The 27,391-nt window shown below is 35.8% G+C and overlaps 1 protein-coding gene across 4 annotated transcripts in view; it reads left to right on the top strand.

Moving 5' to 3' along the window:
* CNTN6 (contactin 6) overlaps positions 1-27,391 on the top strand; it is a 280,895-nt gene that overhangs the window by 189,292 nt on the left and 64,212 nt on the right. For all 4 annotated transcript variants that reach the window (XM_025984667.2, XM_072720394.1, XM_072720395.1 and 1 more), the window contains 4 exons: positions 11,133-11,317; positions 14,957-15,093; positions 18,194-18,323; positions 20,353-20,503. In XM_025984667.2, the coding sequence (XP_025840452.2) occupies positions 11,133-11,317; positions 14,957-15,093; positions 18,194-18,323; positions 20,353-20,503 (603 nt within the window). The remainder of the gene's footprint in view (positions 1-11,132; positions 11,318-14,956; positions 15,094-18,193; positions 18,324-20,352; positions 20,504-27,391) is intronic.

The raw sequence follows: 27,391 nt of genomic DNA, 5'->3' as shown, positions 1-27,391 counted from the left end.
AAGAAGAACCCAAAGACAAAGTGCCATTTCACCACATCATATCAATGCTACTACGCTATCAAAATGATTTATGACTGCTGATGTGAGTCTTCATCACTCGGCTGATGTACTTTTTGTCAAGATGCTCCTCTGTAAAATTACTGATTTTTCTCTCCTTCCATATTGACCCTTTGGAAGGAGATTGGTATGCACCATCCCCACTTAATGAATAAGGAGTTATGCTTCACCTCCTTTAAGGTACTAAGTCCTTATAATTTATTTGGCATTCCTCTGCATGGGAGATTTGTCACTTCCCTCTCCCCATCTATTCATTTATTTATATCAGTATTGCTTAGTGGACATTTATTTTATACTTTAGGTTATAATCCCATAGTCCTTTATTGATTGTGCTGTTCACATTGTTTCTATATATTATTTTGTAAAATGTTTTTAAAAAATTTTAGAACTAGGGATGCCAGGGTGGCTCAGCGGTTGAGTGTCTGACTTCCACTCAGGGCATGATCCTGGATGGAGTCCCGCATCAGGCTCCCTGCAGGGAGCCTGCTTCTCCCTCTGTCTGCATCTCTGCCTCTCTGTGTGTGTCTCTCATGAATAAATAGATAAAATCTTTTTTAAAAAGATTAAAAATCTTAAAACCATAAACTGTGAATGTGTCTTTAAATCCTTAACCAATCTTCTTTACCCTCATTTTTGATGACAGGGGGACAGAATGTATGTTTTCAGTCAGCCTTCTCCTAGTAGACACTTATGTTCCTTTTGTTTCCATTTTTTGTTGCCATGAATAATGATGTAATGAATACTCTTGTGGCTATATTTTACCCATGTCCATGAGAACTTCCTCAGTATATTTTTAGAAAGTTAGAATTATTGGGTAAAAGGATTCTAAAAAGCTAAGTTTTCTGAAATGTGTTGCCAAATTCTCCTCAAGAATGCTTGTAAAAGGGCCACTTTCACAGACCAGCCTACAAGCTGGGCCTCTTTTGATTTTACTCTGAATACTCTATACTCTGAATCCACAGTGTCAAAGATTGCTTTCATTTTTTCTTCTCCCAAGCCATAAATTGGAGTTTAACAGTGCTATTTCTAAAATTAAACTAATTTAAAGGCTCTAAAAATCACCCAAGAAGAATATATATGCTTCTGGAAGCAACTCGTCATCCTTCCCATCCCAGTCTATCACCACCTTTCTCAGGAGACCTACATTTCTTACTTTTTAAATAATTGGCAATTGCATGAGAGAGATTTCAAATCCAAGTACCAAGGTGGTACTGAGCTGAAGGAAAAGAAGTTACTTACTTCCCTTTTTTTTTTTTTTTTTCGCAGCCAACCTTGAAACCTATCCCTAGAAGCTTTATTGGAATCTAGAGGCATCTCAGTATGTTAAGAAACAAAACAAAGCCACTCTATCCTTTCATCTTTGTCCTTGGACAAAAGGAAATCTATTCACTGGTTGTCAAACACGTTAGTTCATTAGATGAAGAATATATTTCTTAGCACATCCTAATAGAGCCTAATAAAATAACTCATTTTATATCTAGTTAGTTCATGTAGGAACAGCAAAGCATGATGGTATAGAGCTCAATCTCTATGAAAATATTTTTTGGGGGCAGCCCAGGTAACTCAGCGGTTAAGCGCCGCTTTCAGCCCAGGGTGTGATCCTGGAGACCGCGGATCAAGTCCCATGTCAGGCTTCCTGCATGGAGCCTGCTTCTCCCTCTGCCTGTGTCTCTGCCCCCCTCCCTCTCTCTGCGTCTCTCATGAATCAGTAAATAAAATCTTAAAAAAAAAAAAAAAAGAAAACAGTTTTTTTTTTTGTTTTAAGTTTACAGTGTGATATTGGGTGTGTTATTCAGGCTTTCCTAATCCCAGGATCCTCATCTACAAAATACTAACAACAGTAGTCCTGTGTCTCATAGTATTGTTACATGGTTTCATTGTGCCAGGCATATAATATGTGCTCAATACATATTAGATATATAATGATAGAATAATTAAATATTGGCATACCATATGTAATGTTTCCTTTATCTGAAAGTATATGGTTGAGCAGAGCTAAGGTCAAGACCATAAATTTGATGGGACACAGGCCTCCAGAACCTCACATACTTTAACCAAATTATCATTTTCTTTATCCTAGAGTAACATAATGTTCATGATTGGAGAGGTCTTTATTTAGGTTAATATTATATATTGATAAAACATTATGGACAAGCTGTTAATCAACTACTAAATGAAGTGTCATTTTCACCTTGGAATGACAGTCTCCAGTTTGTGGTTCATGTGCCAATTAGAACTTACTTTACTTTAGTTAAAAGGAGTTGAAAATGGCAATAACATTCTTAGGGAATCTTTAGATAATAGGGCCTTCTTGTCCTTATGTGATAATAATCATGGTAATAAGGAAATTTAGCAAACCTTATTTTTATTTCAAACTTTCTATTTCACAACGGATTCTCACTCATATTTCCTATTTGATCCTCTCAAGAAGCCTTTTATGTGCCCATTGTTATCTCTAGTTATGAGAAGGCTGAGACCTAGAGAAATTGGACAATATGCATTCAATCATACAAAACGTGCTTGTGTCCTTTTACCCTACATGATAGCTTCATTCTGCTGCCACTGTTATTATGACCAAACCATACCTTTTCAAATGGCTGCAGCAATTGTAGTGTCAAATATACCAGACTAATACATGTGCACCATAAGATTTTTCCCTGAGAGAAACTTGGTATAGACTCTGACCAGTAGGACAGGATCGTGACTGCATTTAGATCACTCAGGAAAAAAAAAATGTTTTCCTTTCTCCAAAACAGTGAGATTGTTCTACAGAACTCATGAATGTATCCTCATTGTATCCCCATAGGACAATCTTGCATTCCAAACTCTTTGTATGAATATTTCAAGTTGGGGAAATGAAAGCAGCTAGCCGAGCAGTCTGAAAATTTAACAAAGGCACCCTTTGCTGTTTTTTGTTATTCTACCTCACTGTCTTCGATTAAAAATGGCCACTGACAGTATTTTTCTGAAATGAGGTTTAAGTTAAGAATAATCCCAAACATGAGCATCTTAGGAAACTGGTTCTCTGTACAAGTTTCTGGTTAAAAACTTAGTATGGCCTGGATTTAAGCTGTGTATAATGAGGTTTAAGAAATCCAGGGGAGAAATATAAGCTTTCTCAAATAGCACTAGTAATGAAAATTCTATTTATGGGATAATAGTATAAAATTGAAGCACAGTTTCTACTAGTGTGTGAAGAGCTTTAATTTAACTTCCAATTCAGGTTGGAACTAGGCCAGATGGTTAACAAATGTATACTGTGTCTCTAGATAAAATTAATAGAATGCTCACACAGTAAAAGCATAATGATGAGAGAGAATGAGGGAAAAGTCCTTATTTATGGCAATGCTTATTTAAGAAGCACAAAACCAGAGGGGTAGAGGAACAAAGAAAAAGAAAAAATGCTTTGGTGTTTTATCTGGTAGTATCTCACAACCATGAGGACCCACATTTCAGGCAAACTTGATTTAGCAAATAGTAGCAAAATCAGAAAGGGTTTTTGCAAAGCTCCTTTTGAAATGCAAGGCTCCTGAGTGCATCTCCTATGGTCTGAGGAAACTTTGAATTAGAGAGTTGCTTCAGATTGGTTTTCTGTATTGAGATTTATATCCAAGCTCTATTTCTACATCATATTGGGAAGACTAAAAAAAAAAAAGAAAAAGGCAGGGAAGAATTGGAGCTAAAAGCAAAATGTTGCCAGAAATGCCTGATATTTGCAGTTAGGATGATGATAGCACCATTTGTTTTGGCTTCCCTTCTGTAACACTGCAGTTTCAAAAGATTTAACAATAATCTCCATTCTGAAGATCCCTCAAAGGCCCCCTGTCTCCATGACATTCTTCATGTATTGATATATTAACTGTGCATTTTAAATAGACCACTTAGGGATCCCTGGGTGGCGCAGCGGTTTGGCGCCTGCCTTTGGCCCAGGGCGCGATCCTGGAGACCCGGGATCGAATCCCACGTCGGGCTCCCAGTGCATGGAGCCTGCTTCTCCCTCTGCCTGTGTCTCTGCCTCTTTCTATCTCTCTGTGACTATCACAAATAAATAAAAATTTAAAAAAAAAATTTAAAAAATAAATAAATAAATAAATAGACCACTTAATTTAAACTAGAATGAACTACCAGCAAATACTGCATCACTAACATCATTAACACAGTCAAACTAGGTAGATCCTAAAAATAATGCTACAGCCCAGTAGAAGTAGTCTACTATTGTTTATAATTGAATGGGTGGTAACCTAAAGAATTGAAAGGTGAATCACAATAAATTAGCCTGTACTGCAACTCTAAGTAGAGGAGAATTGGCAGGTAACAACTTAGCAGACATTACCTGTCTAAACGTGAGTACCATTCCAAAAAGGTAATTAGAATTGTTAACAGCTGCCAGCTGACTAACTCAGATGACATACGGAAGCCATCTGTCACAATGCCTGGTACATAGTAAGCACTCAATTAACGATTATAATATTCATAAAAATGCTCAGGAGTGTTACATAGGATTTTTTTCTCTCTTTGGAGAATTCTGTATAATTCCTTTCCACACTACCACCATGGTTCTAGATGATTAACTAGGGTTGAAAAACAAGGATACTTCACAGCAAAACATGTAGTATCTCACCTGAGAGACCTCTGTTGTCATGATGAGGAAATGAGCATGACCACTATGATTGGGCATAATAACATCTTAGTAGTCAATATATAAAGCAGTGAGAAGCAAGAAATTTACTTCTAGAGACATATGGGGATGTTTGTGTGCCCATTTCTTTCACAGTGTGGAGATCTAATTTTAATTGACAAAGGATTCATAAATCAATTTATGTTGAATGCATAGTCATATTGGAGTCCTTAATAGAGAACAGAAAACAAATATCAGCTAGGGTTTTTGCTTTTGAAATAATAACAATAACATAATGATTGTAAGTTGTTTTATTAACTTATTAACACTAAAATGTTGCTAGACAACATGTTTAATGTTGCTTGACAGCATGTTGTACATGTGACCTGGATTGTATCATTTAATCCTCATAATAATCCTATGAATTATGTACTATTTTTAATCCCTATCCTATAAATGAGAAAATTCATTTTTCTCATATAAGCAAAGCATTCACTTTGAGATAGAGCAAAATATAGCTGATAAGAGCTACATTCTGCTCTGTACTACATAAATAATATTCTATTATAATAGCTTTATTATTATAATTATAGTTTACATAGAATGGTATGTCTTAGAAAAATGAAATTGCATTTAAAAACTAAAGCTGATTGGGGCACTTGGGTGGCTCAGTTGGTTGACTCTTGGTTTTGGCTCAAGTCATGATATCATGGGTCATAGGATAGAGCAGCACTTTGAGTTCTGTGCTCAGTGAGGAGTCTGCTTGAAGATTCTCTCTCTGCCCCCCACCCCCACCCCCACTGATGCACTTGCTCTCTATCAAATAAATAAATATCTTTAAAAACTAAAGCTCATTACTAAAATAATTTCATCTTTTGTAGATTCCAGTTCTTCCCACCCACTGTCCATTTGGGATGCCTTCAGAAAAGACAGAGGGTGTGAAATCTAAAGCAGTTGATTTAGTGTCTTCATAAGAAGTTTCAGGACAAAATGGGAAGTTTTCATTAAAATGCATATGTATTTTATGTAATCTGTGTTTTGCATTTATTCTGTCCGTATATATCACATCACCAGTGATAATCAGAAGGACCATGGCATTCATATTTAGCAGTGACATAACAAATTTGAAAAAAATCTCAGCATTTAATTAGTAGCTGAGTCCTTATAAAACTGTTTTTCTATTAGTAATTTTAACCTAAAATGTAGTCACAACATATACTTGATAAGACTTCTATTTATAAAAAAACATTTTTAAAATTTTAAGTGTTTTTGATAGTTTAGTTGCCCTACAGTTCTAATATATGGAGTATAAAATGTAACATCCAGAGGAAATCCACCATATTGTATAATTCAATCATACAGGTTGCCTTAGACCCAGGTGTTCAGAACTATTTGTCATGTCTTTTTGCAGGGAGTGGGATTGGTTTGAAAGCAGTAGGAAAACAGCTCAAACAAGTTTCAGTCAAAAAGGGAAAAAGGGCCGCCTGAGTGGCTCAGCGGTTGTGCGCCTGCCTTCGGCTCAGGTTGTGATTCTGGGATCTGGGATCTAGTCCCACATCGGGCTCCCTGCGAGGAGCCTGCTTCTCCCTCTGCCTATGTCTTTGCCTCTCTCTCTGCATCTCTAAAGAATAAATAAATAAATCTTTTAAAAAAAGGAAACAAAAAGAAGTATTGATTTACAGAAATGTTCAAAGAGACATGTGGGCCTGGGTGGGGCTGGGCATCAGGCATAACTTGGTCCAGGCATGTGGAAAAATTCCAAGTGTCTATCCTTTGTGTTAGCTTTGGATTTCAAAGATACTCCATTTGGTGGGAAATTATTGTCTAGAAGTTCCAAGTTTCTATTATACTGTCTGAGCAAACCACAGCAAAGAAAGATTCTCCTTTCAATAGTTCTTCTAAAAGCAGTCCCAGAATTGAGTGTAGTTGTCTCTGACAGGTTGCCTTGGTTCTCACAGTTGACCTCTGCAGTGACCATGGTGTACCTGCCTCTAATGGCAAGACCTGAATCTTGTGCTCTGTCCTGAAGCCAGAGGTGTAGACTTCCCAATTCAAATAAGATGAAGTACAGATAGGAAGCATTGTTTTTTTTAAAGGAAAATCAAAATACAGACAACAAACAAACATGGGACCACTGCAGATTGAGAACTCAGTACTCTAATTGTTATATCTTTCTTCAAAATTGAAAGTTCTTATGTTAGCAGACAGCACACTGAATCTTAGGAGCTTCTCCATAATTAAAAGGTTTATTAGTGAAGATTTATCACTCCAACCCCAAATGAGGTAAGAAAAAAGATCCAGAGGGTGTCCTTTCTTAACTAAAAAACTTTTCTGTCTCTGTTCAGCCTTACGTCTTTTCTACATTTCTAGCCTTTTGCTGTTATTCTAGTGTAACTTAGATCTTGTATGTTCCACAGTCGTGGCTTTCCACAAATATTCTACTGCTCAGTTATGGTCATGTATTCCTTTGATGTTTAATACCACAGAAAACCATTTCTATGTCTCTCTAATGGCTATATGGACATACCATACTGATAATTATTTAAGGGTTCCTTACACTTGATATCGTAATTAAGGTAAAATAAGGGTCACAGCATATTGGGAATTCAATAAATTGGTTTTCCAAGAAGCAGACTTTGAAAGGATAATTTTTTGCAAGTGATTTGTTTGAAGAGTTCTTAGAAAGAACCCGTAAGAGAATTGAGAAGTGGAAAAGAGAAGAGAGAGTAGCCAGCAGAGTATGGTATCATACGATATTCAACAGAAGTTAAATTTGCCTCAGTCCTGCGGAGGAGCTCTGAAGAGAGGGCAGGTCTCACCCCAGAGATGTCCCACCACCAGTGGCAAGGAGCTGGACGATTTGTACCACAACACCCAATTAGGTGATTAAGAGCTGACCTTGGAGGTGTGTAAATGTCTAGCTGCTTTCACCTCTTTCTTTGTGAAGGGAAAATTAGCTATAGCAGCTTGAGGGTAGTTGTCAACAAAGAGATACAGATGTAGATATTAACTGTTGAGGGTAAAAGCACTTCAGAATCCGGGGTGGCTAAGGGATCAAAAGGCACACAGGTAGAGTACTGACAGTTTCTGCTGCATTACTTCTATTAGAAAGATATATCTCTATAGGATTTACCACTTCATCCATTTAGGGGAAAAAAATTATCCAGAGAGACTTAAGGATTATCACTGAGTTCTTTTGGGGAAAGTAGGAATAGTTGGGGTGGGTGGGACTTATTATTTTTGCCTCCACTTGATTTGGACACTTAAAATGGATATCTACTCTTGTAAAACCACAAATATTAAAGCTATCAGAATATGATCTTGTAATAGCTGTGGGATCTGTATTGTTTTATGTTTAAATGCATAGCATTTGAGGCAAGGACACTTGGAAACAGATCCTAGTTCTGCCACCCTTAGTTGTAGGAAAAGTAAATGCAATTATCTATGCATGTTGTACACATAATATAGGGCACATAGTTTGTGGTTAATAAGCAATAGCTATTATGATATTACTACAATTATTATTAAATGTCAAACTGACTCAGAGATTAAGATATTTAGTGATATCAAAAATTGACTTCTGTCTTCATATCAAAATAAAGAACTATGATACAACTATAGGAAATAGACTCAGTCTTTACTGATTTTTTTGTCTTAATGCTTTAGTTTAAAAGCTTTTTTTAGTTGGTTACTTTACATGTATTTGTTATAAACCTCAGAGATACACAGTCATAAACACTAACAAAGGGTCATGAATTTAGAAAAGTATCAGAGTCTCTATTTTTCTCTTTGAGAATAAATTTTCTTAGAAATTTGTATTACACAAGTAATGCAGACTTTTGTAGGAAAATAATGAAAAATCGAGATAAGCAGAAAGACGAAAATTGAAAGCATTAATATTTTTACTACTCATCCATAGTAACCTTTAATATCTTTACATATGCATTATATATATAGATATATTTAAATTTGTATGATAGGGTATAGACTCTAAAATTCACCAAATTCGGTGAAAATCTTTCTGTGTGAGCAATTTTCTTCTAGAACTTACCTTTTTTTAAAAGATATATTTATTTATTTATTTATTTATTTATTTATTTATTTATTTATGAAAGACACACAGAGAGAGGCAGAGACATGGGCAGAGGGAGAAGCAGGCTCCCTATGTGGAGCCTGATGCAGGACTTGATTACAGGACCCCAGGATCATACCCTGAGTTGAAGGCAGATGCTCAACGGCTGAGCCACCCAGATGCCCCTAGAACTTCATTTTTATTTGTAGTTTTGTATTCTTTAATATGAATTAATAAGAAAACAAGTTATCTGGGAGTGTCTGCCTTCGGCTCAGGGTGTGATCCTGGAGTCCTGGGATCGAGTCCTGCATCGGGCTTGCTGCCAGGAGCCTGCTTCTTCTGCGTCTGTTTCTGCCACTTTCTCTGTATCTATCATGAATAAATAAATAAAATCTTAAAAAAAAAAAAACAAAAACAGTTATCTGAGGTTAATAGTTGGCGAGAATATGCCATTCTACTAAAATGTCAACCTAAATTTGTGGTTTGTGGCAAGGCTTTTTAAAAGGCTTAGGTTTGGGGCAGCCCGGGTGGCTCAGCGGTTTAACGCTGCCTTCAGCCCAGGGTGTGATCCTATAGACCGTGGATCGAGTCCCACGTTGGGCTCCCTGCATGGAGCCTGCTTCTCCCTCTGCCTGTGTCTCTGCCTCTCTCTCTCTCTCTCTGTGTCTCATTAATAAATAAATAAAGTTTTTAAAAATAAATAAATAAAAGGCTTATTTTTTTAAAAAAACTAAGTTTATTATAATAATTATTTTATTTTGTCTTTAACCAAATTCAAGTTACATTTGTAACTATATACTAATTCTGAGAAAAATAAATCACACAGCGATTGGGGGATATGTTTTCTGACAAATATGTGAGCACACGTATGACTTTCTATATTATGTCTATCTTTGAGTTGCACAGAAGGGTCATCATTGTTTGCCAATAAAAAATTCCTTGGACTTCATCAGTTTTGCTTTATTTAGGCCTTTACTGAGTCACCATCACCAATATTCTGTAGTTTACCATTCAAACTCCACAGATCTTTGTCATCTACTTTGCATTTGACTAGATAATTCCCAGTTTATTTTTGTTGACTTGTAGAAATCCTGTATCTTTGATAAAGTTTACAATCTAGCTTTACAAAATGATTTACTTTTATTATTATTAATTTAAAATGTATTTAGAATAGAAACATTTAAATCATCTGGAAATCTATATAGAATGAAGAATGATTTGACACTAGAAAAGGAAAGATGTTTAATGTAAATAGATTGGGGATTTGTTATTACAAGTGATTAGTTTATTAGGAAATACTTTCCCGCTCTAATTTTACATAAACCCTGCTGTCTTTGTATCTGTAGAAATAAGGTCTTTCTCATCATGAATTTCTAAGTCCATCCCTTATTATTATCGAAAAAAAATCTGCATGTAATAGGATGCAGACATTTTGAAACCGTGTGGTGCAGGTCACCTGAATTTTGAGCAACCAATAATTATTAGAATGGTTAGGCAAATTCTGAATCATTAAATAATTTTAAAGTGGTCTAGTTTGCCCATGCCTTATAAAAAGCAGAGAGAAATGATTAGCACTTAGGTTTAGACATTATAAATATATTTTTGCTATTTTCAAAGATATTCATACTAGACTGAAGATATTAGATATAAGATTAAGTTAAACCTATAAATAAAGGAACTCCACAAATTCTAACAGGAATAGGGTACAATATAAAATTAACTTTTATAGGTTATTTGTTATTTTTGTTTTAGATAAGCTATAAGTTAGTGCATTCTTTTGAAAATCATGAAATCTAAACCCCCAATTTATATAAGTTCATTTTATAGTACTGGTCCCCCATGATAATCTAGCTCACTCATCACATATATCTTCAGTAATCTGTTATTGCTAATTTAGCCATAGAGTAATCTGTATTTTTGTCTTAGCATCTATAAGTATAGAAAAAGCTTGCCTATTCTTAAATGTCACATGCTTACAAAGAATTTCCTGACCACCATGTATACACTGATATAATCTTGTTCCTATTTCTGCACCCTGTTTCCTTTGTTTCATTTACTGCAATTTACAGATGTATTATTTTTTATTATTTATTTATTGTATGTTTCTCCACTGGTCTTTAAGCAACATGAGGGCAGAAAACAGGTTTATTTTATTCATTGACTTATTCCCTGATTATAGCACCATGACTTGCACATCACTTAATAAAGTGTTATAAATTGCTGGATGAATGGATGGTGAATGATTGCATGATCTGAAAACTAGTCACAATATAATAGATCGATGGAAAATTTTTCCTTGAGAATTATTCTTAAGGACACTCTTCTTTTATCCTACTGTCATAAAGACTAAATTGTCTTCTATTCTAATGAGGTATAACTGTTTAGTCCAGTCCCTGATATTAGTTGGAGGAGGTTGGATGGAAACCCGTTGCCAGGGAAAGTCAAGTACAGCAAATCCCAAGCTATTCTTGAAATCCCGAACTTTCAACAGGAAGATGAAGGCTTCTATGAGTGTATTGCAGGCAACCTTCGAGGGAGAAACCTTGCAAAGGGTCAACTCATTTTCTATGGTAAGCCAATAGAATTTCAAAAAGTTTATGAAATATTCAGTAATATCCTTCCTTCATAGTAAGTAGTGAAAGCCATTAGCATGTTGTGGAAGAGTGTCATAGGAGAAATAAAGAAAACACATGTCTGGATTAGGATATTTAATACAGTGATGGACATGTAGGAATGACCATTTTTAAAATATAGCTTCAATTTCATCATGGTTGTTGCATGCTACTGTTTATTATAATTGCCTTGAAAGTATCAGCAGTGTCACATTAAAGCTATAAAACTTTATAACACAAAGTGCCATAGAATCCAATATACATCCCATAAAACATTCAGCAACAGCCCATGAGAATCTTAATGATAATTCCAGGTAAAATTCACAAAAGAAGGAAATAAATGACAGGAGAAACATGATACTGAATGGTAGTTTTCAGTATTTGTTTCTATTTTCCAGATTTTGTCTATTCATATGTGCATAATAGAAAAATAAAGTCATTACTTTACTTAAAATACATGTTTGTCTCAATTACCAGAATCTCAAATGAAAGCATATATTATATAAAAATTGTCTTCATGTCTTCGTTTATCCAGGCCAAAATACACACTTGCATAAAATTTGCTTCTTCTTCTTCTTCTATTTTTTTTCTACAGCAAATAAACGATAAAATACACCCAAGAATTATCAAAATGTTTAGTGCTGTTAAAATATTCTTAACTTCAAAAAAAAATATTCTTAACTTCTTTGCTAAATTTAATACATCCATATTGGAGAACGTTTTAAGACTGTATTTATACATGACCAAAAATACTTTCCTATTTGTCATGTTTCTTTGTGACATGTTTACAATCAACGATAAAGTAATTGGAGAAAATACATATTTTTTTCATAACTGGAAAAGTCTAAGGTATTGTAATTACCTCATAGGAATGGCGATTGAGTATCCTGTGGTGAGAACATATTGTGCCTTGGTTTTATTATTTTCCATTTCCTTTAGAATTTCCTATTTTAACCTTGGATGGAAAGTACTATTTTATATATAGAACATGATATCCTGCTGATTATTCCTCTACAGTTGTAGTTATACACACACACACACACACATATAAGAATTTTTTTCAAATCTAGTATCCATTGTAAATAAAATAGTAAGGATGTGACTGGAAGTATTTTAGTCACCAAAGTATTAAAGGCATTGCAAATTTTTAGTGATATTTTATTTTTCTATTAAATAGACAAAGATATAACTACATGATTAAACAGAAAATGAGGGAATCTTTAACCAGAAATCAATAATAAAGTACTTTCTCCCACATCTATACAGAAACTGTTAACTTACACAGCAAATTTTACAAATATTAATTCATGTAATTGTTAACAATAGTAAGAAGTAGAAACACATGTCATTAGCCATTTAATGAGTTCAAATGATCCTTGTGGAGTAATAATGAATAATTGGTCAATAGGACAAATATTATGCTTCTTGCTCACCTATTAATTTATTTGTCATTGTGTTCCCAAAGGAGCAATTGAGTAATTGACTCAATTACCTGAGAATTGCATAAGACCTGAAAATTTTAAGAACAGAATCAGGTTTATTATATTGCTGTGTTTAAGTTATAATTTGGAACCCTATCCCTCTATATTGTATCTCTATAACCTCTAAAAGAAATTCTTAAAGTATTAATATCATTATAGAAAATGTAACATATTCAGGGACGTTAAGTAACTTTTCATAACCATTCAGTAGGGAAAAAATAAAATCTAAAATCCAAACCTATTGACTTGAAACCCTAACTCCTTTCATGAATTAACTGTGTGAAACTTTGGTTTTCAATCTGAAGAATCCCAAGAATTTACATATTAAATATATATGTTTTAAAATTATAATTACTGCCCTAAGCAACAAACCATATATATTTCAACTTTTATTAAGCAATATGAATTATATGTTAGCATGAATTTCTTCTTCCAGGTCAAACATATGCTAAGACAATTTCTAAACAATCATCTTCAAATTATAAAATTTTGGTAATAACGTTCAGAAACATGATTCCATTTTATCCATGCATCTACTTCTTCCAAGTCTTGCCTTGATTTGTCCCTTAAAACAGTGATAAGCATGTTCTGTAACTGGAAGTCATCCTGATTCCCACAGATGGCAATCCCAGGCTTAGTCATTACTACAGTGAAACATCACAATTCCTTCTTCTCAGCAACCAGCTCCCTAAAGGACCTTTATCTTGGTGAAGCAGACGTTGCAGTGGGAAAACCCTGGAAGTCAGACATACTTGTATAACATTTCAAAAACTCTCAATCCCACTTCTTACTTCAACCACTGCTATAGTGAGCAGCTCTTTGTAGGTGTAACCTGATAGAGTCTCATTTCAGGTGCCACAGAAAGTCCATCTGATTTCCTCTTCCAGTTTTCTGTGCTCTCGAGAACATACTCAGCACATAAATACCCACAACCTGGATATGCTCATACATAATGCCTATACTACCCTTGGATGACTGTGGACAGGAGCCAGTGAACAAATGCTTCCTCTTCCTTTCCTAGGTAGACAGTTATAAAGACCCCTTCGAAGTTCACAGAAGATAGAGTAAGAGTGGCCCATTTGGGTGGCCAACCAATAACTGATCCTTGCATTGCCTCTTTCTTTCCCTGTTGACTATTCCTTTTCCTGACACCTTACCTTTGGGCTGGCATTCCCAAAGAGACAGCCTGAACACAGCCCCTTGATTTAGGCTCTGCTTCTGAGGTTCAAATTTTGACTTCTGTATCTTTTAACTATATCTTCTTGAGCAAGTTATCTAACATCCCTGCAAAAATCCTCTACAAATGATTGGAGGGAGAATCAACTGCAATGAGACATATAAAACATCTAGCTTGTAATAGCCTGCAGTTCCAAAGGAAATTTCACCTGCTCTTAACATATCTGAGGACAGATCTGACTAAAAGAAAGGGATTAAATGACACAGCCTGGCACCCTCATATCATCTTCATGGAAAAAATATTAGTTTTAAAACATTAAATCTACACCCCACCTGTTTCTATCAATGGTAGCAAGGATCATACCATCTTATACCTAAATAACACTTAATGTAAGTGCCTTAGTACTCATTGTCTGTCAATGTTTTACCTAGGATAAAAAAAAATTGGACCATAATCCTACTAATATGTAAAAGGCTCATATTTGAATTGTACTTCAAACTATTGAATTGTAATTATGTCTGATATAGACAGACTTTAGTTAGTTCAGACCAAATATAATCAAGGGCCTTGGTCCACAGTGGATTCAGATTTGGTATACATTTTCTTACTTGACCTATGCACTAATATTTACATGAAATTATTCTCTGGCCTTGTTCTGCATTTGGACCTTTTCCCACAACTCCCAAGTTGCTGTAAAGGTGCATAAAAATGACAAATGGCAAACATTTATCTTATGCTGAAGGACCACTGATATTTATATCAAGATTTCTGTTGGTCCACAATGAGGCTCCTTCATTTCCCTTCCCTCAAGGCATGTATTTGCAGCACTGTTGGATCCAGTTAGTTTTGTCCTTCTGCTTTCTATAGATCTTGGAATGTTGCACAATGTTTTGAATAATTGACTTGCCAAGTAGTTGTTCTTCTCTATTTTTGAAACAGCCCCACCAGAATGGGAACAAAAAATCCAAAATACATACCTGTCTATCTATGACAGTCTGTTTTGGGAATGCAGAGCTAGTGGAAAGCCAAATCCTTGGTACACCTGGTTAAAGAATGGTGAACGCCTCAACCCAGAGGTAAGTATCTAAGCTGATATTAAGAATTCACTTATTCTCCTAGGGAAATATTGTTACTACCAGCAACAACTAATGTTCATGGAATGCTGAGTAGGTGCTAGGAAATGTAGTATACTCTTCATATAAACTAACTTATATAATACTTAAATAAACTCGAAGTAGCTATTAATATTATCCCCATTTTTCAAATAAGAAAAATTAAGGGTAGAGAAGACAACTTGCATAAGGTCACACACCAGTCAGTGATAGATCCACATTCAGATATCATCATCATCATCATCATCATCATCATCATCATCATTAACGCCCACCAAACTCTTGTATGCTCCAGATCTTGTGTTAATGTTTTTCCATGCATTATCTTACTGTATCCTCATGGCAATTTTATGAGAGAAATGCTAGTATTATTTCTTCTATAGATGATGAAAACTGGTTTCAGAGGGGTTAAGTTACTTGTCCAAAGTCACACAGCACCTAGTAAATGTTAGAATTTATATTCTAAATGTAGTCTGATTCCAGGATCCAAGCTCTTTTTTTTTTTTCAGAACTATAAAAAAAAAAAACATTTATTTGTTTTGTTTCTTAAATTTCACAGGAGTGAAATCATATGGTATTTGTTTTTCTCTGACTTATTTCACTTAGCATTATATTCTATAGCTCTGCTCATGTCATTGCAAATGGCAAGACTTCATTGTTTTATGGATGAGTAATACTCCATTGTATAGGTATACCATATCTTCTTTTTTTTTAATTAATTTTTATTGGTGTTCAATTTACCAACATACAGAAAAACACCCAGTGCTCATCCTGTCAAGTGTCCACGTCAGTGCCCATCACCCATTCCCCTCCAACACCCGCCCTCCTCCCCTTCCACCACCCCTAGTTCATTTCCCAGAGTTAGGAGTCTTCTGAAAGAAATTGAGGAAGACACAAAGAGATGGAAAAATATTCCATGCTCATGGATTGGCAGAATTAATATTGTGAAAATGTCAATGTTACCCAGGGCAATATACACGTTTAATGCAATCCCTATCAAAATACCATGGACTTTCTTCAGAGAGTTAGAACAAATTATTTTAAGATTTGTGAGGAATCAGAAAAGACCCCGAATAGCCAGGGGAATTTTAAAAAAGAAAACCATAGCTGGGGGCATCACAATGCCAGATTTCAGGTTGTACTACAAAGCTGTGGTCATCAAGACAGTGTGGTACTGGCACAAAAACAGACACATAGATCAATGGAACAGAATAGAGAACCCAGAAGTGGACCCTGAAATGTACGGTCATCTAATATTCGATAAAGGAGGAAAGACTATCCATTGGAAGAAAGACAGTCTCTTCAATAAATGGTGCTGGGAAAATTGGACATCCACATGCAGAAGAATGAAACTAGACCACTCTCTTTCACCATACACAAAGATAAACTCAAAATGGATGAGAGATCTAAATGTGAGACAAGAGTCCATCAAAATCATAGAAGAGAACACAGGCAACACCCTTTTTGAACTGGGCCACAGTAACTTCTTGCAAGATACATCCACGAAGGCAAAAGAAACAAAAGCAAAAATGAACTATTGGGACTTCATCAAGATAAGAAGCTTTTGCACAGCAAAGGATACAGTCAACAAAACTAAAAGACAACCTACAGAATGGGAGAAAATATTTGCAAATGACATATCAGATAAAGGGCTAGTTTCCAAAATCTATAAAGAACTTATTAAACTCAACACCAAAGAAACAAACAATCCAATCATGAAATGGGCAAAAGACATGAAGAGAAATCTCACAGAGGAAGACATGGACATGGCCAACATGCACATGAGAAAATGCTCTGCATCACTTGCCATCAGGGAAATACAAATCAAAACCACAATGAGATACCACCTCACACCAGTGAGAATGGGGAAAATTAACAAGGCAGGAAACCACAAATGTTGGAGAGGATGCGGAGAAAAGGGAATCCTCTTACACTGTTGGTGGGAATGTGAACTGGTGCAGGCCACTCTGGAAAACTGTGTGGAGGTTCCTCAAAGAGTTAAAAGTAGACCTGCCCTACGACCCAGCAATTGCACTGTTGGGGATTTACCCCAAAGATTCAGATGCAATGAAACGTCAGGATCCAAGCTCTTAAACATTACCCAGTATCTTGCTTTTAAGAAAACTAATGGCTCTAAACTAATTGGAAATGGAGGATTAAGGCAGTTATCCACATTTTTCAGTCTAAAGCTTACTTTTGTTCAACAGTATGCTGAAAATGAGACAGCATTTTTTCATCAAATTATTTAGATAATTGCATTAATTCTCCCTTTTACTTTGGACTTGTGGGCACAGCTAGGGACACAAAGAACATCTGGTGTTTAGAAGCTGAATATAATGCTGTTCTTTGTTTTGGTTTTAATGGGCTTTTCTTCCTGAATACCTTTTGCATAGAGCATTTTCTGTTTCCTCCAGCCAACTTTTATTATCCTTAAAGGATGGTAATAGGTATACCAAAATATTTTTTTAAAATTATATTTGCTCTATTAAACTATTTCATTATGTATGCACTCAAAATTGTATTTCTATACTCCAAATGGGACTCTGTAACAGATTTTGGCTGTTTAACCACCTATGGCAGGCTGCAGAAAAGGAGAATTTAGCTTCTCCAACTTCTGACTCAATTAGAATATTATCAAGTCATCACATTTCAAGTCTTTTGGAGACCTTACGATGGAAAGCCAAAGACATTTCTAACTATTATATTCATGTCTAACGTTGTTACTAACCGTATTTTCTGGAGTAATTGGAATGGTCAATATTACAAATTATTTTATATGCCAAATAACAGAAAGCACACACTCTGTGCAGACAACGCCAATTTTCAAAGAAATGAGACATTAAATATACTAACCACTAAAATTATATGAAAGATGTTTCTTTTTTTAACTTCAAAATCTGTTCAGAATCTTTCAGTATATTAAGTGTCATCTTCATAAACATCAGTTCTCATACACCAAGATATCCTATCTTATAGATATGCACAAATGTTTAATAATATATTCTGGTTAAGAGTATGCCTACATTAACATACTAGCATCTTCACATGACTTTTCTTTTATTAGGAAAGAATTCAAATAGAAAATGGGACACTTATCATAACTATGCTGAATGTGTCAGATTCTGGTGTCTACCAGTGTGCTGCAGAAAACAAATATCAGATAATTTATGCAAATGCAGAATTGAGAGTATTAGGTAAGTCATTTATTTATAACTAAAAAACTTAAAATGACATTTTAGCAAGTGATGATTATACATAATATGAATCAAATTTTTATGTAAATTAGAGAGTGCCTTACTTTGAAATAATGGGAAATGTCTAAATTAACTTTAAAAGAATGTGGGGTGATCATTATTATTCTATCTGAGCAGTATTTTAGGACTTCCAGTGGAGCACAATTTTGGGTACATCCAAGCCAGGAGAGGGCTCCTCCAAAGCTGATCCTAGCACATGATGTTTTGAGTAGAATTCAAAATTATCCGTTAGAAATGTTTTCATCTGCCAGTTAAAAGTAAAGAAGAGAAAAATCTCAATTTTTAATGATTTAAGCAGATATTTATTTTATCTCTTAACAGGTTCAGGGGTGGTCGTTGAGCCATGGCACTGTGACTGATGATGTTATTCTTTATCCTTTTCCCTCATGCGTATAGCCTTGAGGAAATGACTGCTATAGCTACAGAAATAAAATCCATATTTAAGGGAGATGGGGAAGGTAGGGACAAAAGTGACCAAATCTATCCCTCTCATTAGAAAATGCAAAATTTCCTTGCATCCTTACAGTAAAATCCTTTTATGCCAATGGCTAGAACCCTGTCACGTGACCATCCAGACCTCACAGAAAGCTGGGCAGATAAGTCCCTACAGTGAAAAATTGGGAATAGAAGCAGTTTGAGAATGATAATCTCAGTGGTGTCTATTACAATAAATAACCCATTAGTCTTTTACCACAAAATTTTCTTAATGGTAAGAAGAAAGGAGATGAAAAAGAGGAAGGATCAAGCAAAGCAACAAGGTTCCATGAGCTTATGGACAATAAACATTGATTTGTTTGTTTATTCTTTGAATCACTATTTATTGAACATTTATGTGTACTAAGCATTAAAATATAATTATCAATACTTAAGTGATTTTTACTTTCATAGAACCTGTAGCTTCACTGAGAAAAAAGGCACTAAATTTTAAAGTATGATTATTATGGTCAATAACTGAGTAGTTGTCAGACTTCATGGCAAGTTGAACATAACCTAAATTGAGGACATTCTCTTTAAGCTGAGATCCAAAGGAAAGGCATGTACAGGTCAGTGGAAGGGCAAAGGAGCAATATTTTAAATGCCCATAAACAAAAGAGTATGGCATATCTGAAAGAATTCCAGCTTAATTAGACTAGACTGGGGACAGGCATTGGACACATTCATGAAGCTGGGTTCCCACATTCATGAAGCTGGAAAGATTCAATGCATCCAAGCAGTCTAAAACTTTCTCACTCTCATGAACTGATATTTGTTCAACATTTATTTAGTGGGGACAAAGTTGAAACTGATAGACTTTTTTTTTTTTCTCAGTCTGCCTGCTTCTACAGAAGGCAGAGTATTTCCATTTTGCTGATTAAAGGCTTGCCTGAAGAAATATGACATAGTGATAGAGTATTCTTGACTTAACTCAGCGGTATCTTGTATTTCACATTTAAGATCAATACAGTGACAGAAATGGATTTGGTGATTTCCCTCATCAGGTTTAAAATCCCTTCTTCTGTCTCTTATTGTTTATAATAAAGAGGTGAAGATGACCATGGTTAAAAAGGGTGGATTAAAAAGGAAGTTAACCATGGTTATCCTCACCTCTTTACTGTAAGCACTGTTGAGAATGTGACTATATAACTTGCTTTTGTTAATCACAATGACTTGCACCAAACAAAAATGAATTACATTTATTGAACATATACTTTGTGCCCAGCAGTATGCTATACTTCTTTATAGATGTTCTCTCATTTAATTTCCACAGTAAATTTCTGAGGTGATATCTACTGTCATCTTCATTTTTCAAATGAAACTAGAACTCCAAAATGCCAAGTTTGTAACTGGCCTCAGGACAACCTGAGCAAAACAGCTTGAAAAAGAGCTCTGGGTACAAATCCTAAATTTTGTCTGGTACACCACATTGTCATGTTACCACATGTTAATTAAGCGAGTAACTTAACAGTTTTGTTTTTAATTCTATTTTTAGCCTCAGCTCCTGATTTCTCTAAAAATCCCATTAAAAAGAATTCAGTTGTTCAAGTTGGTGGGGATATTACTATCGAATGCAAGCCAAATGCTTTTCCTAGGGCAGTTATCTCCTGGAAAAGAGGAATGGAGAGCCTAAGACAAAGCAAAAGGTAAATAAATCTCTTTTGTGTTATATTTTGAACTATTTTGTAATACAATGTCTTCCAAATCTAAGTCTAAAATTCTCTCTTTATGATAAGCTTACAACCGAGTACTCAGAGATATCAAACATTGCCACATAATAGCAAAAACTAAAGAATCTTATAAACTTAAGACCTATTTGTATAATTTTGCTGCAATATACTTTATGCTTGCATTTGTAATATATTTTTTAAAATCCTTTAAGACCTTTTCTATATTCAGCTTGAAGATTTTTCCTGCCCCAGCCTGCTGAGAAATCAGTGAGAAGAGCATTACACAAAAGAGAGAGACACTTATACACACACACCTGGTGTTGTGGTTTTTAAATAGTCACACAGGTGTTCACCCCATGACAAAAATGAATTCACCACATGAAAAAAATGGTAGAGAGGCTCCTGTAGAGAAAGAAGAGAGGTTTCCTTCTATTCTGGATGTGATTGAGAAATCCTGGATCAGCACTGGCATATTTTCTAAGAGAGTTTAGATGGAGCAAAACAGGTGTTTTTCTCTTTTTAGAATATATTTTATTGAGTTTTACTATAGAACCCTGTGTACCTAGGGATGACTAGTCTGTAGTTACAGCTCTATTGCAATGACCCATGTATGTTACTGTGTGATCAAATGTGCAATGGAATACTATTGTGAATGAGCCATTGTGCTGAATATGTGAAAGTGTTTCAGTGAGCTCTTTATCGGTATCATGTGTTATTAATGGACGTGCATAGCTAATCAGGTAGGTAATATAAACAAACAAGACAGGCCAAGTAAAAGAAAGGACAGCTGAAGTGTAATGCAAAATGGCAGTCTGCCAGTCTTACAAGTCAAAGCTGTGAGTTTGCACCAAACTAGATAGTCACTCCAAATTCAGGCAGATGTTTTTGGTGGGAAAGTAGAACTTCAGACAGAGTTGTACAACTTCAAACATTTCAAGAAAAAATTGAAATCTCCATTTTGGAATTCTGAGCCAGTAAAAATGCCCAAAGGCTGGATACAGGGGCACTCTCTTGTTATTTCTGATCTAGGACTGCTTTTGTGGTCAAGGGAGAGAGGTAAGGGGGTAAAACAAATAAACAATGCTGATTGTATAGAGTGCTATCAGGATTATATCTGGTGCCTTGAAGACCCTCTCCTGACAAGACAAAATATGCAAGAGAAAGACTTATCTAGAGCACTCTCTTTCCTTACTATCTCTCCTGTCTCCAGTGAGCTCTACAGCCCTACAGTGAAGTTTTCCCAGGACAGGGATTTTGTCAAATTTATCTGTGCATGCCCTGTGCCTTTGGCATAGAACCTGAACTCAATCAATATTGAGTGGAATGAATGTGTCAAAAAGGATGACTACCTAAGGTGTCACCAGCTTTAGGGAAAAGCTCTTCTGGAGGAGATACCCCAAGACATAAGAACAGAAGCTTCAAAGCTAAGGAGAAAAGACAGATGAAGGAAAATCTGTTGCCTGGCCCTGACTGGGCTCCTTCCTCTGTATAGACTACCTAGGAGATCATGGCAAGTATTCTCAACAGCTTTGGATGTGGATTCCTTTTAAATGTTTCCTCTTTGATTTCTAAAATCTAATTGGGATTTGAAGGCACTGCTATAGAACAGGAAAACGCAAGAGATATCATAGTATCAAACACAGCAGTCTGTACTGAGAGTTGAGATAAAATGATTACTTCATTTCCAAAAGTGACTCAAAGTCCTCACCTAAGTAGCAGGAATGACTGCTGTTTACTTCCTATAACCTTTAAAGACTCAAACACAATGTACATGGGGAAGAGAAAGAGAGGGAAGAGGATTTGAATTAAAATAAGAAAATGAGAGGGGAAAAAAAGTTTTGTAGAGTATTAGGGAAACTGCTTTTAAAATGGCTTTTCAGGTTTATAAAAAAAATTGAAGAAGAAAAAAAGAAAGTTGAGTCCCAGAAGTACATAGTAATTACAAACATATATCTTTGCCAGTTATAGATTAGCTTAAGCAGTAATTTGCAAAGGTCGCACAGCCAGTTCCATGAGATTTTGTGTCTCTGCATGATTCCTATCCTGTCCCTTCTTCTAATGCCTTCTGACCAGACTGGTTTCATTAAGTGCATGGTTTCATGCTGCTTACTGGGAAATGCGGCACCTATGCTTCTATTTGTGTTGACTTAATGCCTTTTTCTTTTGTAGTCTAATCATTTGTAGTCTAATCCGAAGAAGTTGAAGATAAAATTTAGAGTCATGATAAAAAGTAAAGAAGGAAAGGAGGGAGGGGGGAAAGAAGGAAGGAATTTTATAGAACCAGATCCTGAACTCAAAGACACAACACTGAGTCCCAGTATGCATTTTTAAATGCCACACCAGACTGCTTATTTCACTTAAATAGAAAAATAAATATGAAGCCTACCCTCTTCTACCTCTGTTAAAACATGGCACAGTTGTATACATAGAAAGATTTAAGGATTCACATGTGGAAAACAACTTAAATATTTACAATGATTCCAAGTAGGAATGGTTTTTAGTTCTTGACCTTGGAAATACCTATGTGGGAAAATGCACATTTTTACTTTCTGTTATAAAATTTCTATATGGTCCTGTCTACTTTGAAATTTCATTGTCACTAACTCTTGCTTCCAATAAAGTGTAACTACCTAGAGATGGTTGAAAGGACTCTAAAGAAGCCTATTCAAAGTAACCTTACTGTATTGCCTACTTATAAAAAAATGGTGTCAATATATATATTTTGACAGTCTCTTCCACTCTTACATGTATTGAGACAGCATACATCATCTAGGTAGTAAATGATAAAGCTGAGACACTCTACCGAGTTGCCCATCTCTGTTGCCAGATCTTTTCCACTCAACAGATAATACAGAACATCCTTGATTATTTTTGCAGGACTGTTTCACATGACTTACCTAATTTCATGTATTGGCAACTCAGATCAAGCAACAATTCTGAATTTAATTAGCATGTTTCTTATTGGCCCATGTGCCACAAATGAAGTCTGGACTATTTAATAATTACTATCTTTATAAATGCCTGTATTTATGGCAGGCTGTCCAAGTAGAAAAGTTTTCCTACAACTGAAAATAGGGAGATAGCATTATAGAGTCCAAAGGCTAACTGATTTCCTGCTGGGAATGTATGGTCTTATGACATCTACTTCATTCCTTTTGCAGCTACAAGTCATTTAGCTATAGCACCTAATCTGAAGAAGAAAAGGTATGTTCCTATGGGGAAAAGCAGGATGTATTGCAAAGAGCCCTGCCTTGGGAATTAGAAAACAGGGATTTTGATCCCAGTTGTATCATTGTTGAGTAGTGTGACCTTGGATAAAACCACAGGCGTACTCTCATTTTTTTTTTTTCTTTTGAGGTCACTGTTTTCTGGATTTATTTAAACACTATACCCATGCAGTAACTGCCAAAATAGAGATTATATATTAGAAGTCAATGCAAAACATTAGTGTGCCAGGTTAAAATTGTAGCTATAATCATAGTTTTAATTATATATATATATATATATATATATATATATATATATATATCGCTGATTTCCTCAGGTGACCCAGTGATTGAGCCAGACATGATGATTGCTATAAATTGTCATAACAGCTGAAATGATCTGAGTGGATGGATTCAGAGGTTTGAGAGCCTTGGCAGCTGGACTGTAGCACAACAGCATAGTGAGAACCACTCTTTCCTTCACCATTATAGGCCTAGCACCCAGCTCCAACCTGGGACATAACAGACATTTAATATATATTTTATGTGTTGCTAAATCAGTGAAAGTTAAAATGTACTTTGTTTTGTTTGTTTACCTGACAAGACATTTTGCAGTTAAACCCAGAACTTACTTAATAATTAATAGGCCCATGATGTGTTCATTCATTCTATAAATACTTAATGAACACCTATTATATTCCAAATACTATACTAGGTGTTGTGGGTAAAATGTTAAGCTAGCCAAAAACGTGACACATAATATTCTTTCACAAGAAAGTGGGGTTTTTTTTGAAGTTATTGGGAGTCATAAGATCTGGGTTTAAGTCCCAACCCTACTTCCCATGCAGTTGATAACTTCTAGCAAGTCCCTGAACTTCAGTAGTCCGCAATCAGATCACTTGAAAAATGGAGAAAATAGTACTTTTCTCTCCCATATGGTTGTGTGAGACTCAAAAGACAGCGTATATGGAAAGGCTGGGTGATCTGTGTTCTTTCCTGGCACAGGGTGCATTTATTGCTGGGATCCTAACTAATCTTTATGTAAATCTCAGTTACACATTCTTACTGCTACCAGCCAGGGTAAAGACCACAAATTTTGCCACAGAAAGGCAAGATGAATACAGAATAAGCTTATCTCTGCAAGGTATTCTAGGCAACTGAGGGGATCAATTCTGCATCTGCTAAGTTTTATTAATCACTTCTTTTTTTCCCTCATGGATCCACTTAGCAAATGAATTGACAGAAATCAAAGGCCTAGATTTATCTCCTTGTGCTCAGTGACTGCTGGCTACCTGTTCATGGATCACCTCATGAATTTAATAGGAAATGTTAACCTGCTGGACAGACAGCTAAAAGTTGTCCTCTGACAGGCAGCATTATAAATACAATGCCTAAATCACCTGAGATTTGGTCAGAGTGCACAAACAATCTCTGAACAATAAAAATAAAGAGATAGAATTTTTTTCCTATTATTGAAAGATATCTGAATTAATAAGTAATCCACCACATTTATTCCTCATTTATCTAAAAAGAAGGAAGGAAGGAAGGAAGGAAGGAAGGAAGGAAGGAAGGAAGGAAGGGAGGGAGGGAGGAAGGAAGGAAGGAAGGAAGGAAGGAAGGAAGGAAGGAAGAAAGAAAGAAAGAAAGAAAGAAAGAAAGAAAGAAAGAAAGAAAAAGAATCTGACACATTTTTCTCTTCCTAGATAAAATAAAGTAAAACAAAATAAAATAAAATCCAGTTATATATCAAATAATCACTAATAATGAAAATAACAGGCTTAAGCACTGTCTATATGTCAGGCAGTTTATCAGACATTAAAGTATACCTTTTTTCTTGGGGATACATTTCTGAGGAACACAGTTGTCACATAGTTATATATGGTTGTGTTTCTACCACTTTTACCTTGGTAATCTCAAAGAGGTAGATACCAAGATACTTTGAAATTCACTATCAAATATCAAATTTAAAAGTAGAGATTCTACCCTTTAGCACTTGGTTTCGGAATGTGATCATATTTCCCTGATTTGATGTAAGAGGACTGCTGAACTCTCTAGAACCAATTCTATTACCTCTATCCACTTGGGGTTGGAGAAAAAGAGAGAGAGGGAGAGAGGGAGAGAGAGACAGACAGACAGACAGAGACAGAGAGAGAGAAGGAGAGAGGAAATGCAGAGTTACAAACAGACCTTCTCAAATCCATGAATCTTGTGTGCTTTGTCCTATAATAATGATACTATTAAACTCTGTGTGGCCCTGGGTCCCTTGGTACAACACATGTACCTTTTGGGAACATATGAAACCCTTAGGTAGCATGGAATCTAGTAGTGGTGCTTTTGCCTTTGAGCCCGAAATTAAGCAGATCCACTTCCATCTGCATGGCACTCCTACACCTTGACACCTCCCTCATAAACACAATAGTCAATTGTGGGAGGTGCTGGGGGAGGAGGAGTTGAAAAATGGCAGTGAATGAGTGGAGAGAGGAAAAAGAGATGAGAGAGGAGATGAAGAGACGGAAGAATGAAAGAGAGGAACAGGGCGTTCTCGGTGCCAAGAAAGAATTGATGGTTATTTAGCAAGTCATTTGATCTTTCTTCTATTCATGAGTAAAAATGTACCCTGGAAGGCCTTATTTGAAAGTCCTTAGCCGAGTGACAAGGAAGATGAACAGAATAAACATTAGTTTGTCTTCATTCCACTCTTTGCTAAACTAGCTAGACAAAGTAGGTCCTTTGGTTACACAGCCCATTGCCCAACACTTTGCTACCAATCCATGTTCTCCTTAGAGCCTTTTCACGACTGTTTTACCTTAGCTAGTGGGGATCCATCTGCCTGAACGTAAGGGAGCCAGTTATATGATGTTTCCTTCCTGTTTGACCATTCTCTGTGTATCTTTCAATATCTACTTTTTAAATCACCACTGTTTCTTTTTTCTTTTACTTTTAACCCCCAGTACTTAGCCTTAATAAAACACCCCCTCCACAAATCTCAATTCAGTGCAACTTTAACCAGAACATAGCAACCAGCAAGCAGCCTTCTCTATCTCTTCCTCCTCCTTGCAAAGCTTCCTAATAGAACAAGCAAATAAGCCTAATTTTATTTTGTATCACCAACTACTTAATGTAATAGTGCTTAGTACATCAGGTAGCATGAGTATCAAATAGGCAAATGAACCATATGTTCCCATGTTTAAGGAAGAATGACAGTCTGCATAATGCCAGGCTTATTACAGTCTTCCTTCTGTGCTGCCTCTTTGTAATAAAATTTTAAATTGTTCATACTCAACTCCTGAGAGTCTTGTTAAGGTGAGCCTTTCCAAGGGAATACATGCTGAAGATGTCAAGAGCCATCTGATACTCCTGCCTCTATCACGCAAAGATTTAACAAGCTAAAATCCTGTGTGCCCCTGTCAGTCTTGCCCTCATTTTTCCCTCTTGCCATCCAATTCTGCTTTCTTTATCCCCACTGGCCTCCACTGGTCTGGATCACTGACCCTTTAGCACTATGAGTCCAAAACCACCTGCCGGCCATGGTCAGAAGAAGCTCCGGTTCATTAGAGATGTAAAGCCTGCCTTTAAGCTCAGCCTGCCCAGCTGGGTGTGCATTCTTTTATGCCACTGCCTTGGGTTACACTATTATTGCTGTAGTTCCCTATTCAAA

This window comes from Vulpes vulpes, chromosome 9, assembly GCF_048418805.1.
Source record: "Vulpes vulpes isolate BD-2025 chromosome 9, VulVul3, whole genome shotgun sequence".
In the NCBI taxonomy this organism is placed as follows: Eukaryota; Metazoa; Chordata; class Mammalia; order Carnivora; family Canidae; genus Vulpes; species Vulpes vulpes.
Note: the sequence above shows the minus strand (reverse complement) of the source record. Positions and strands in the feature narration are given on the sequence as shown.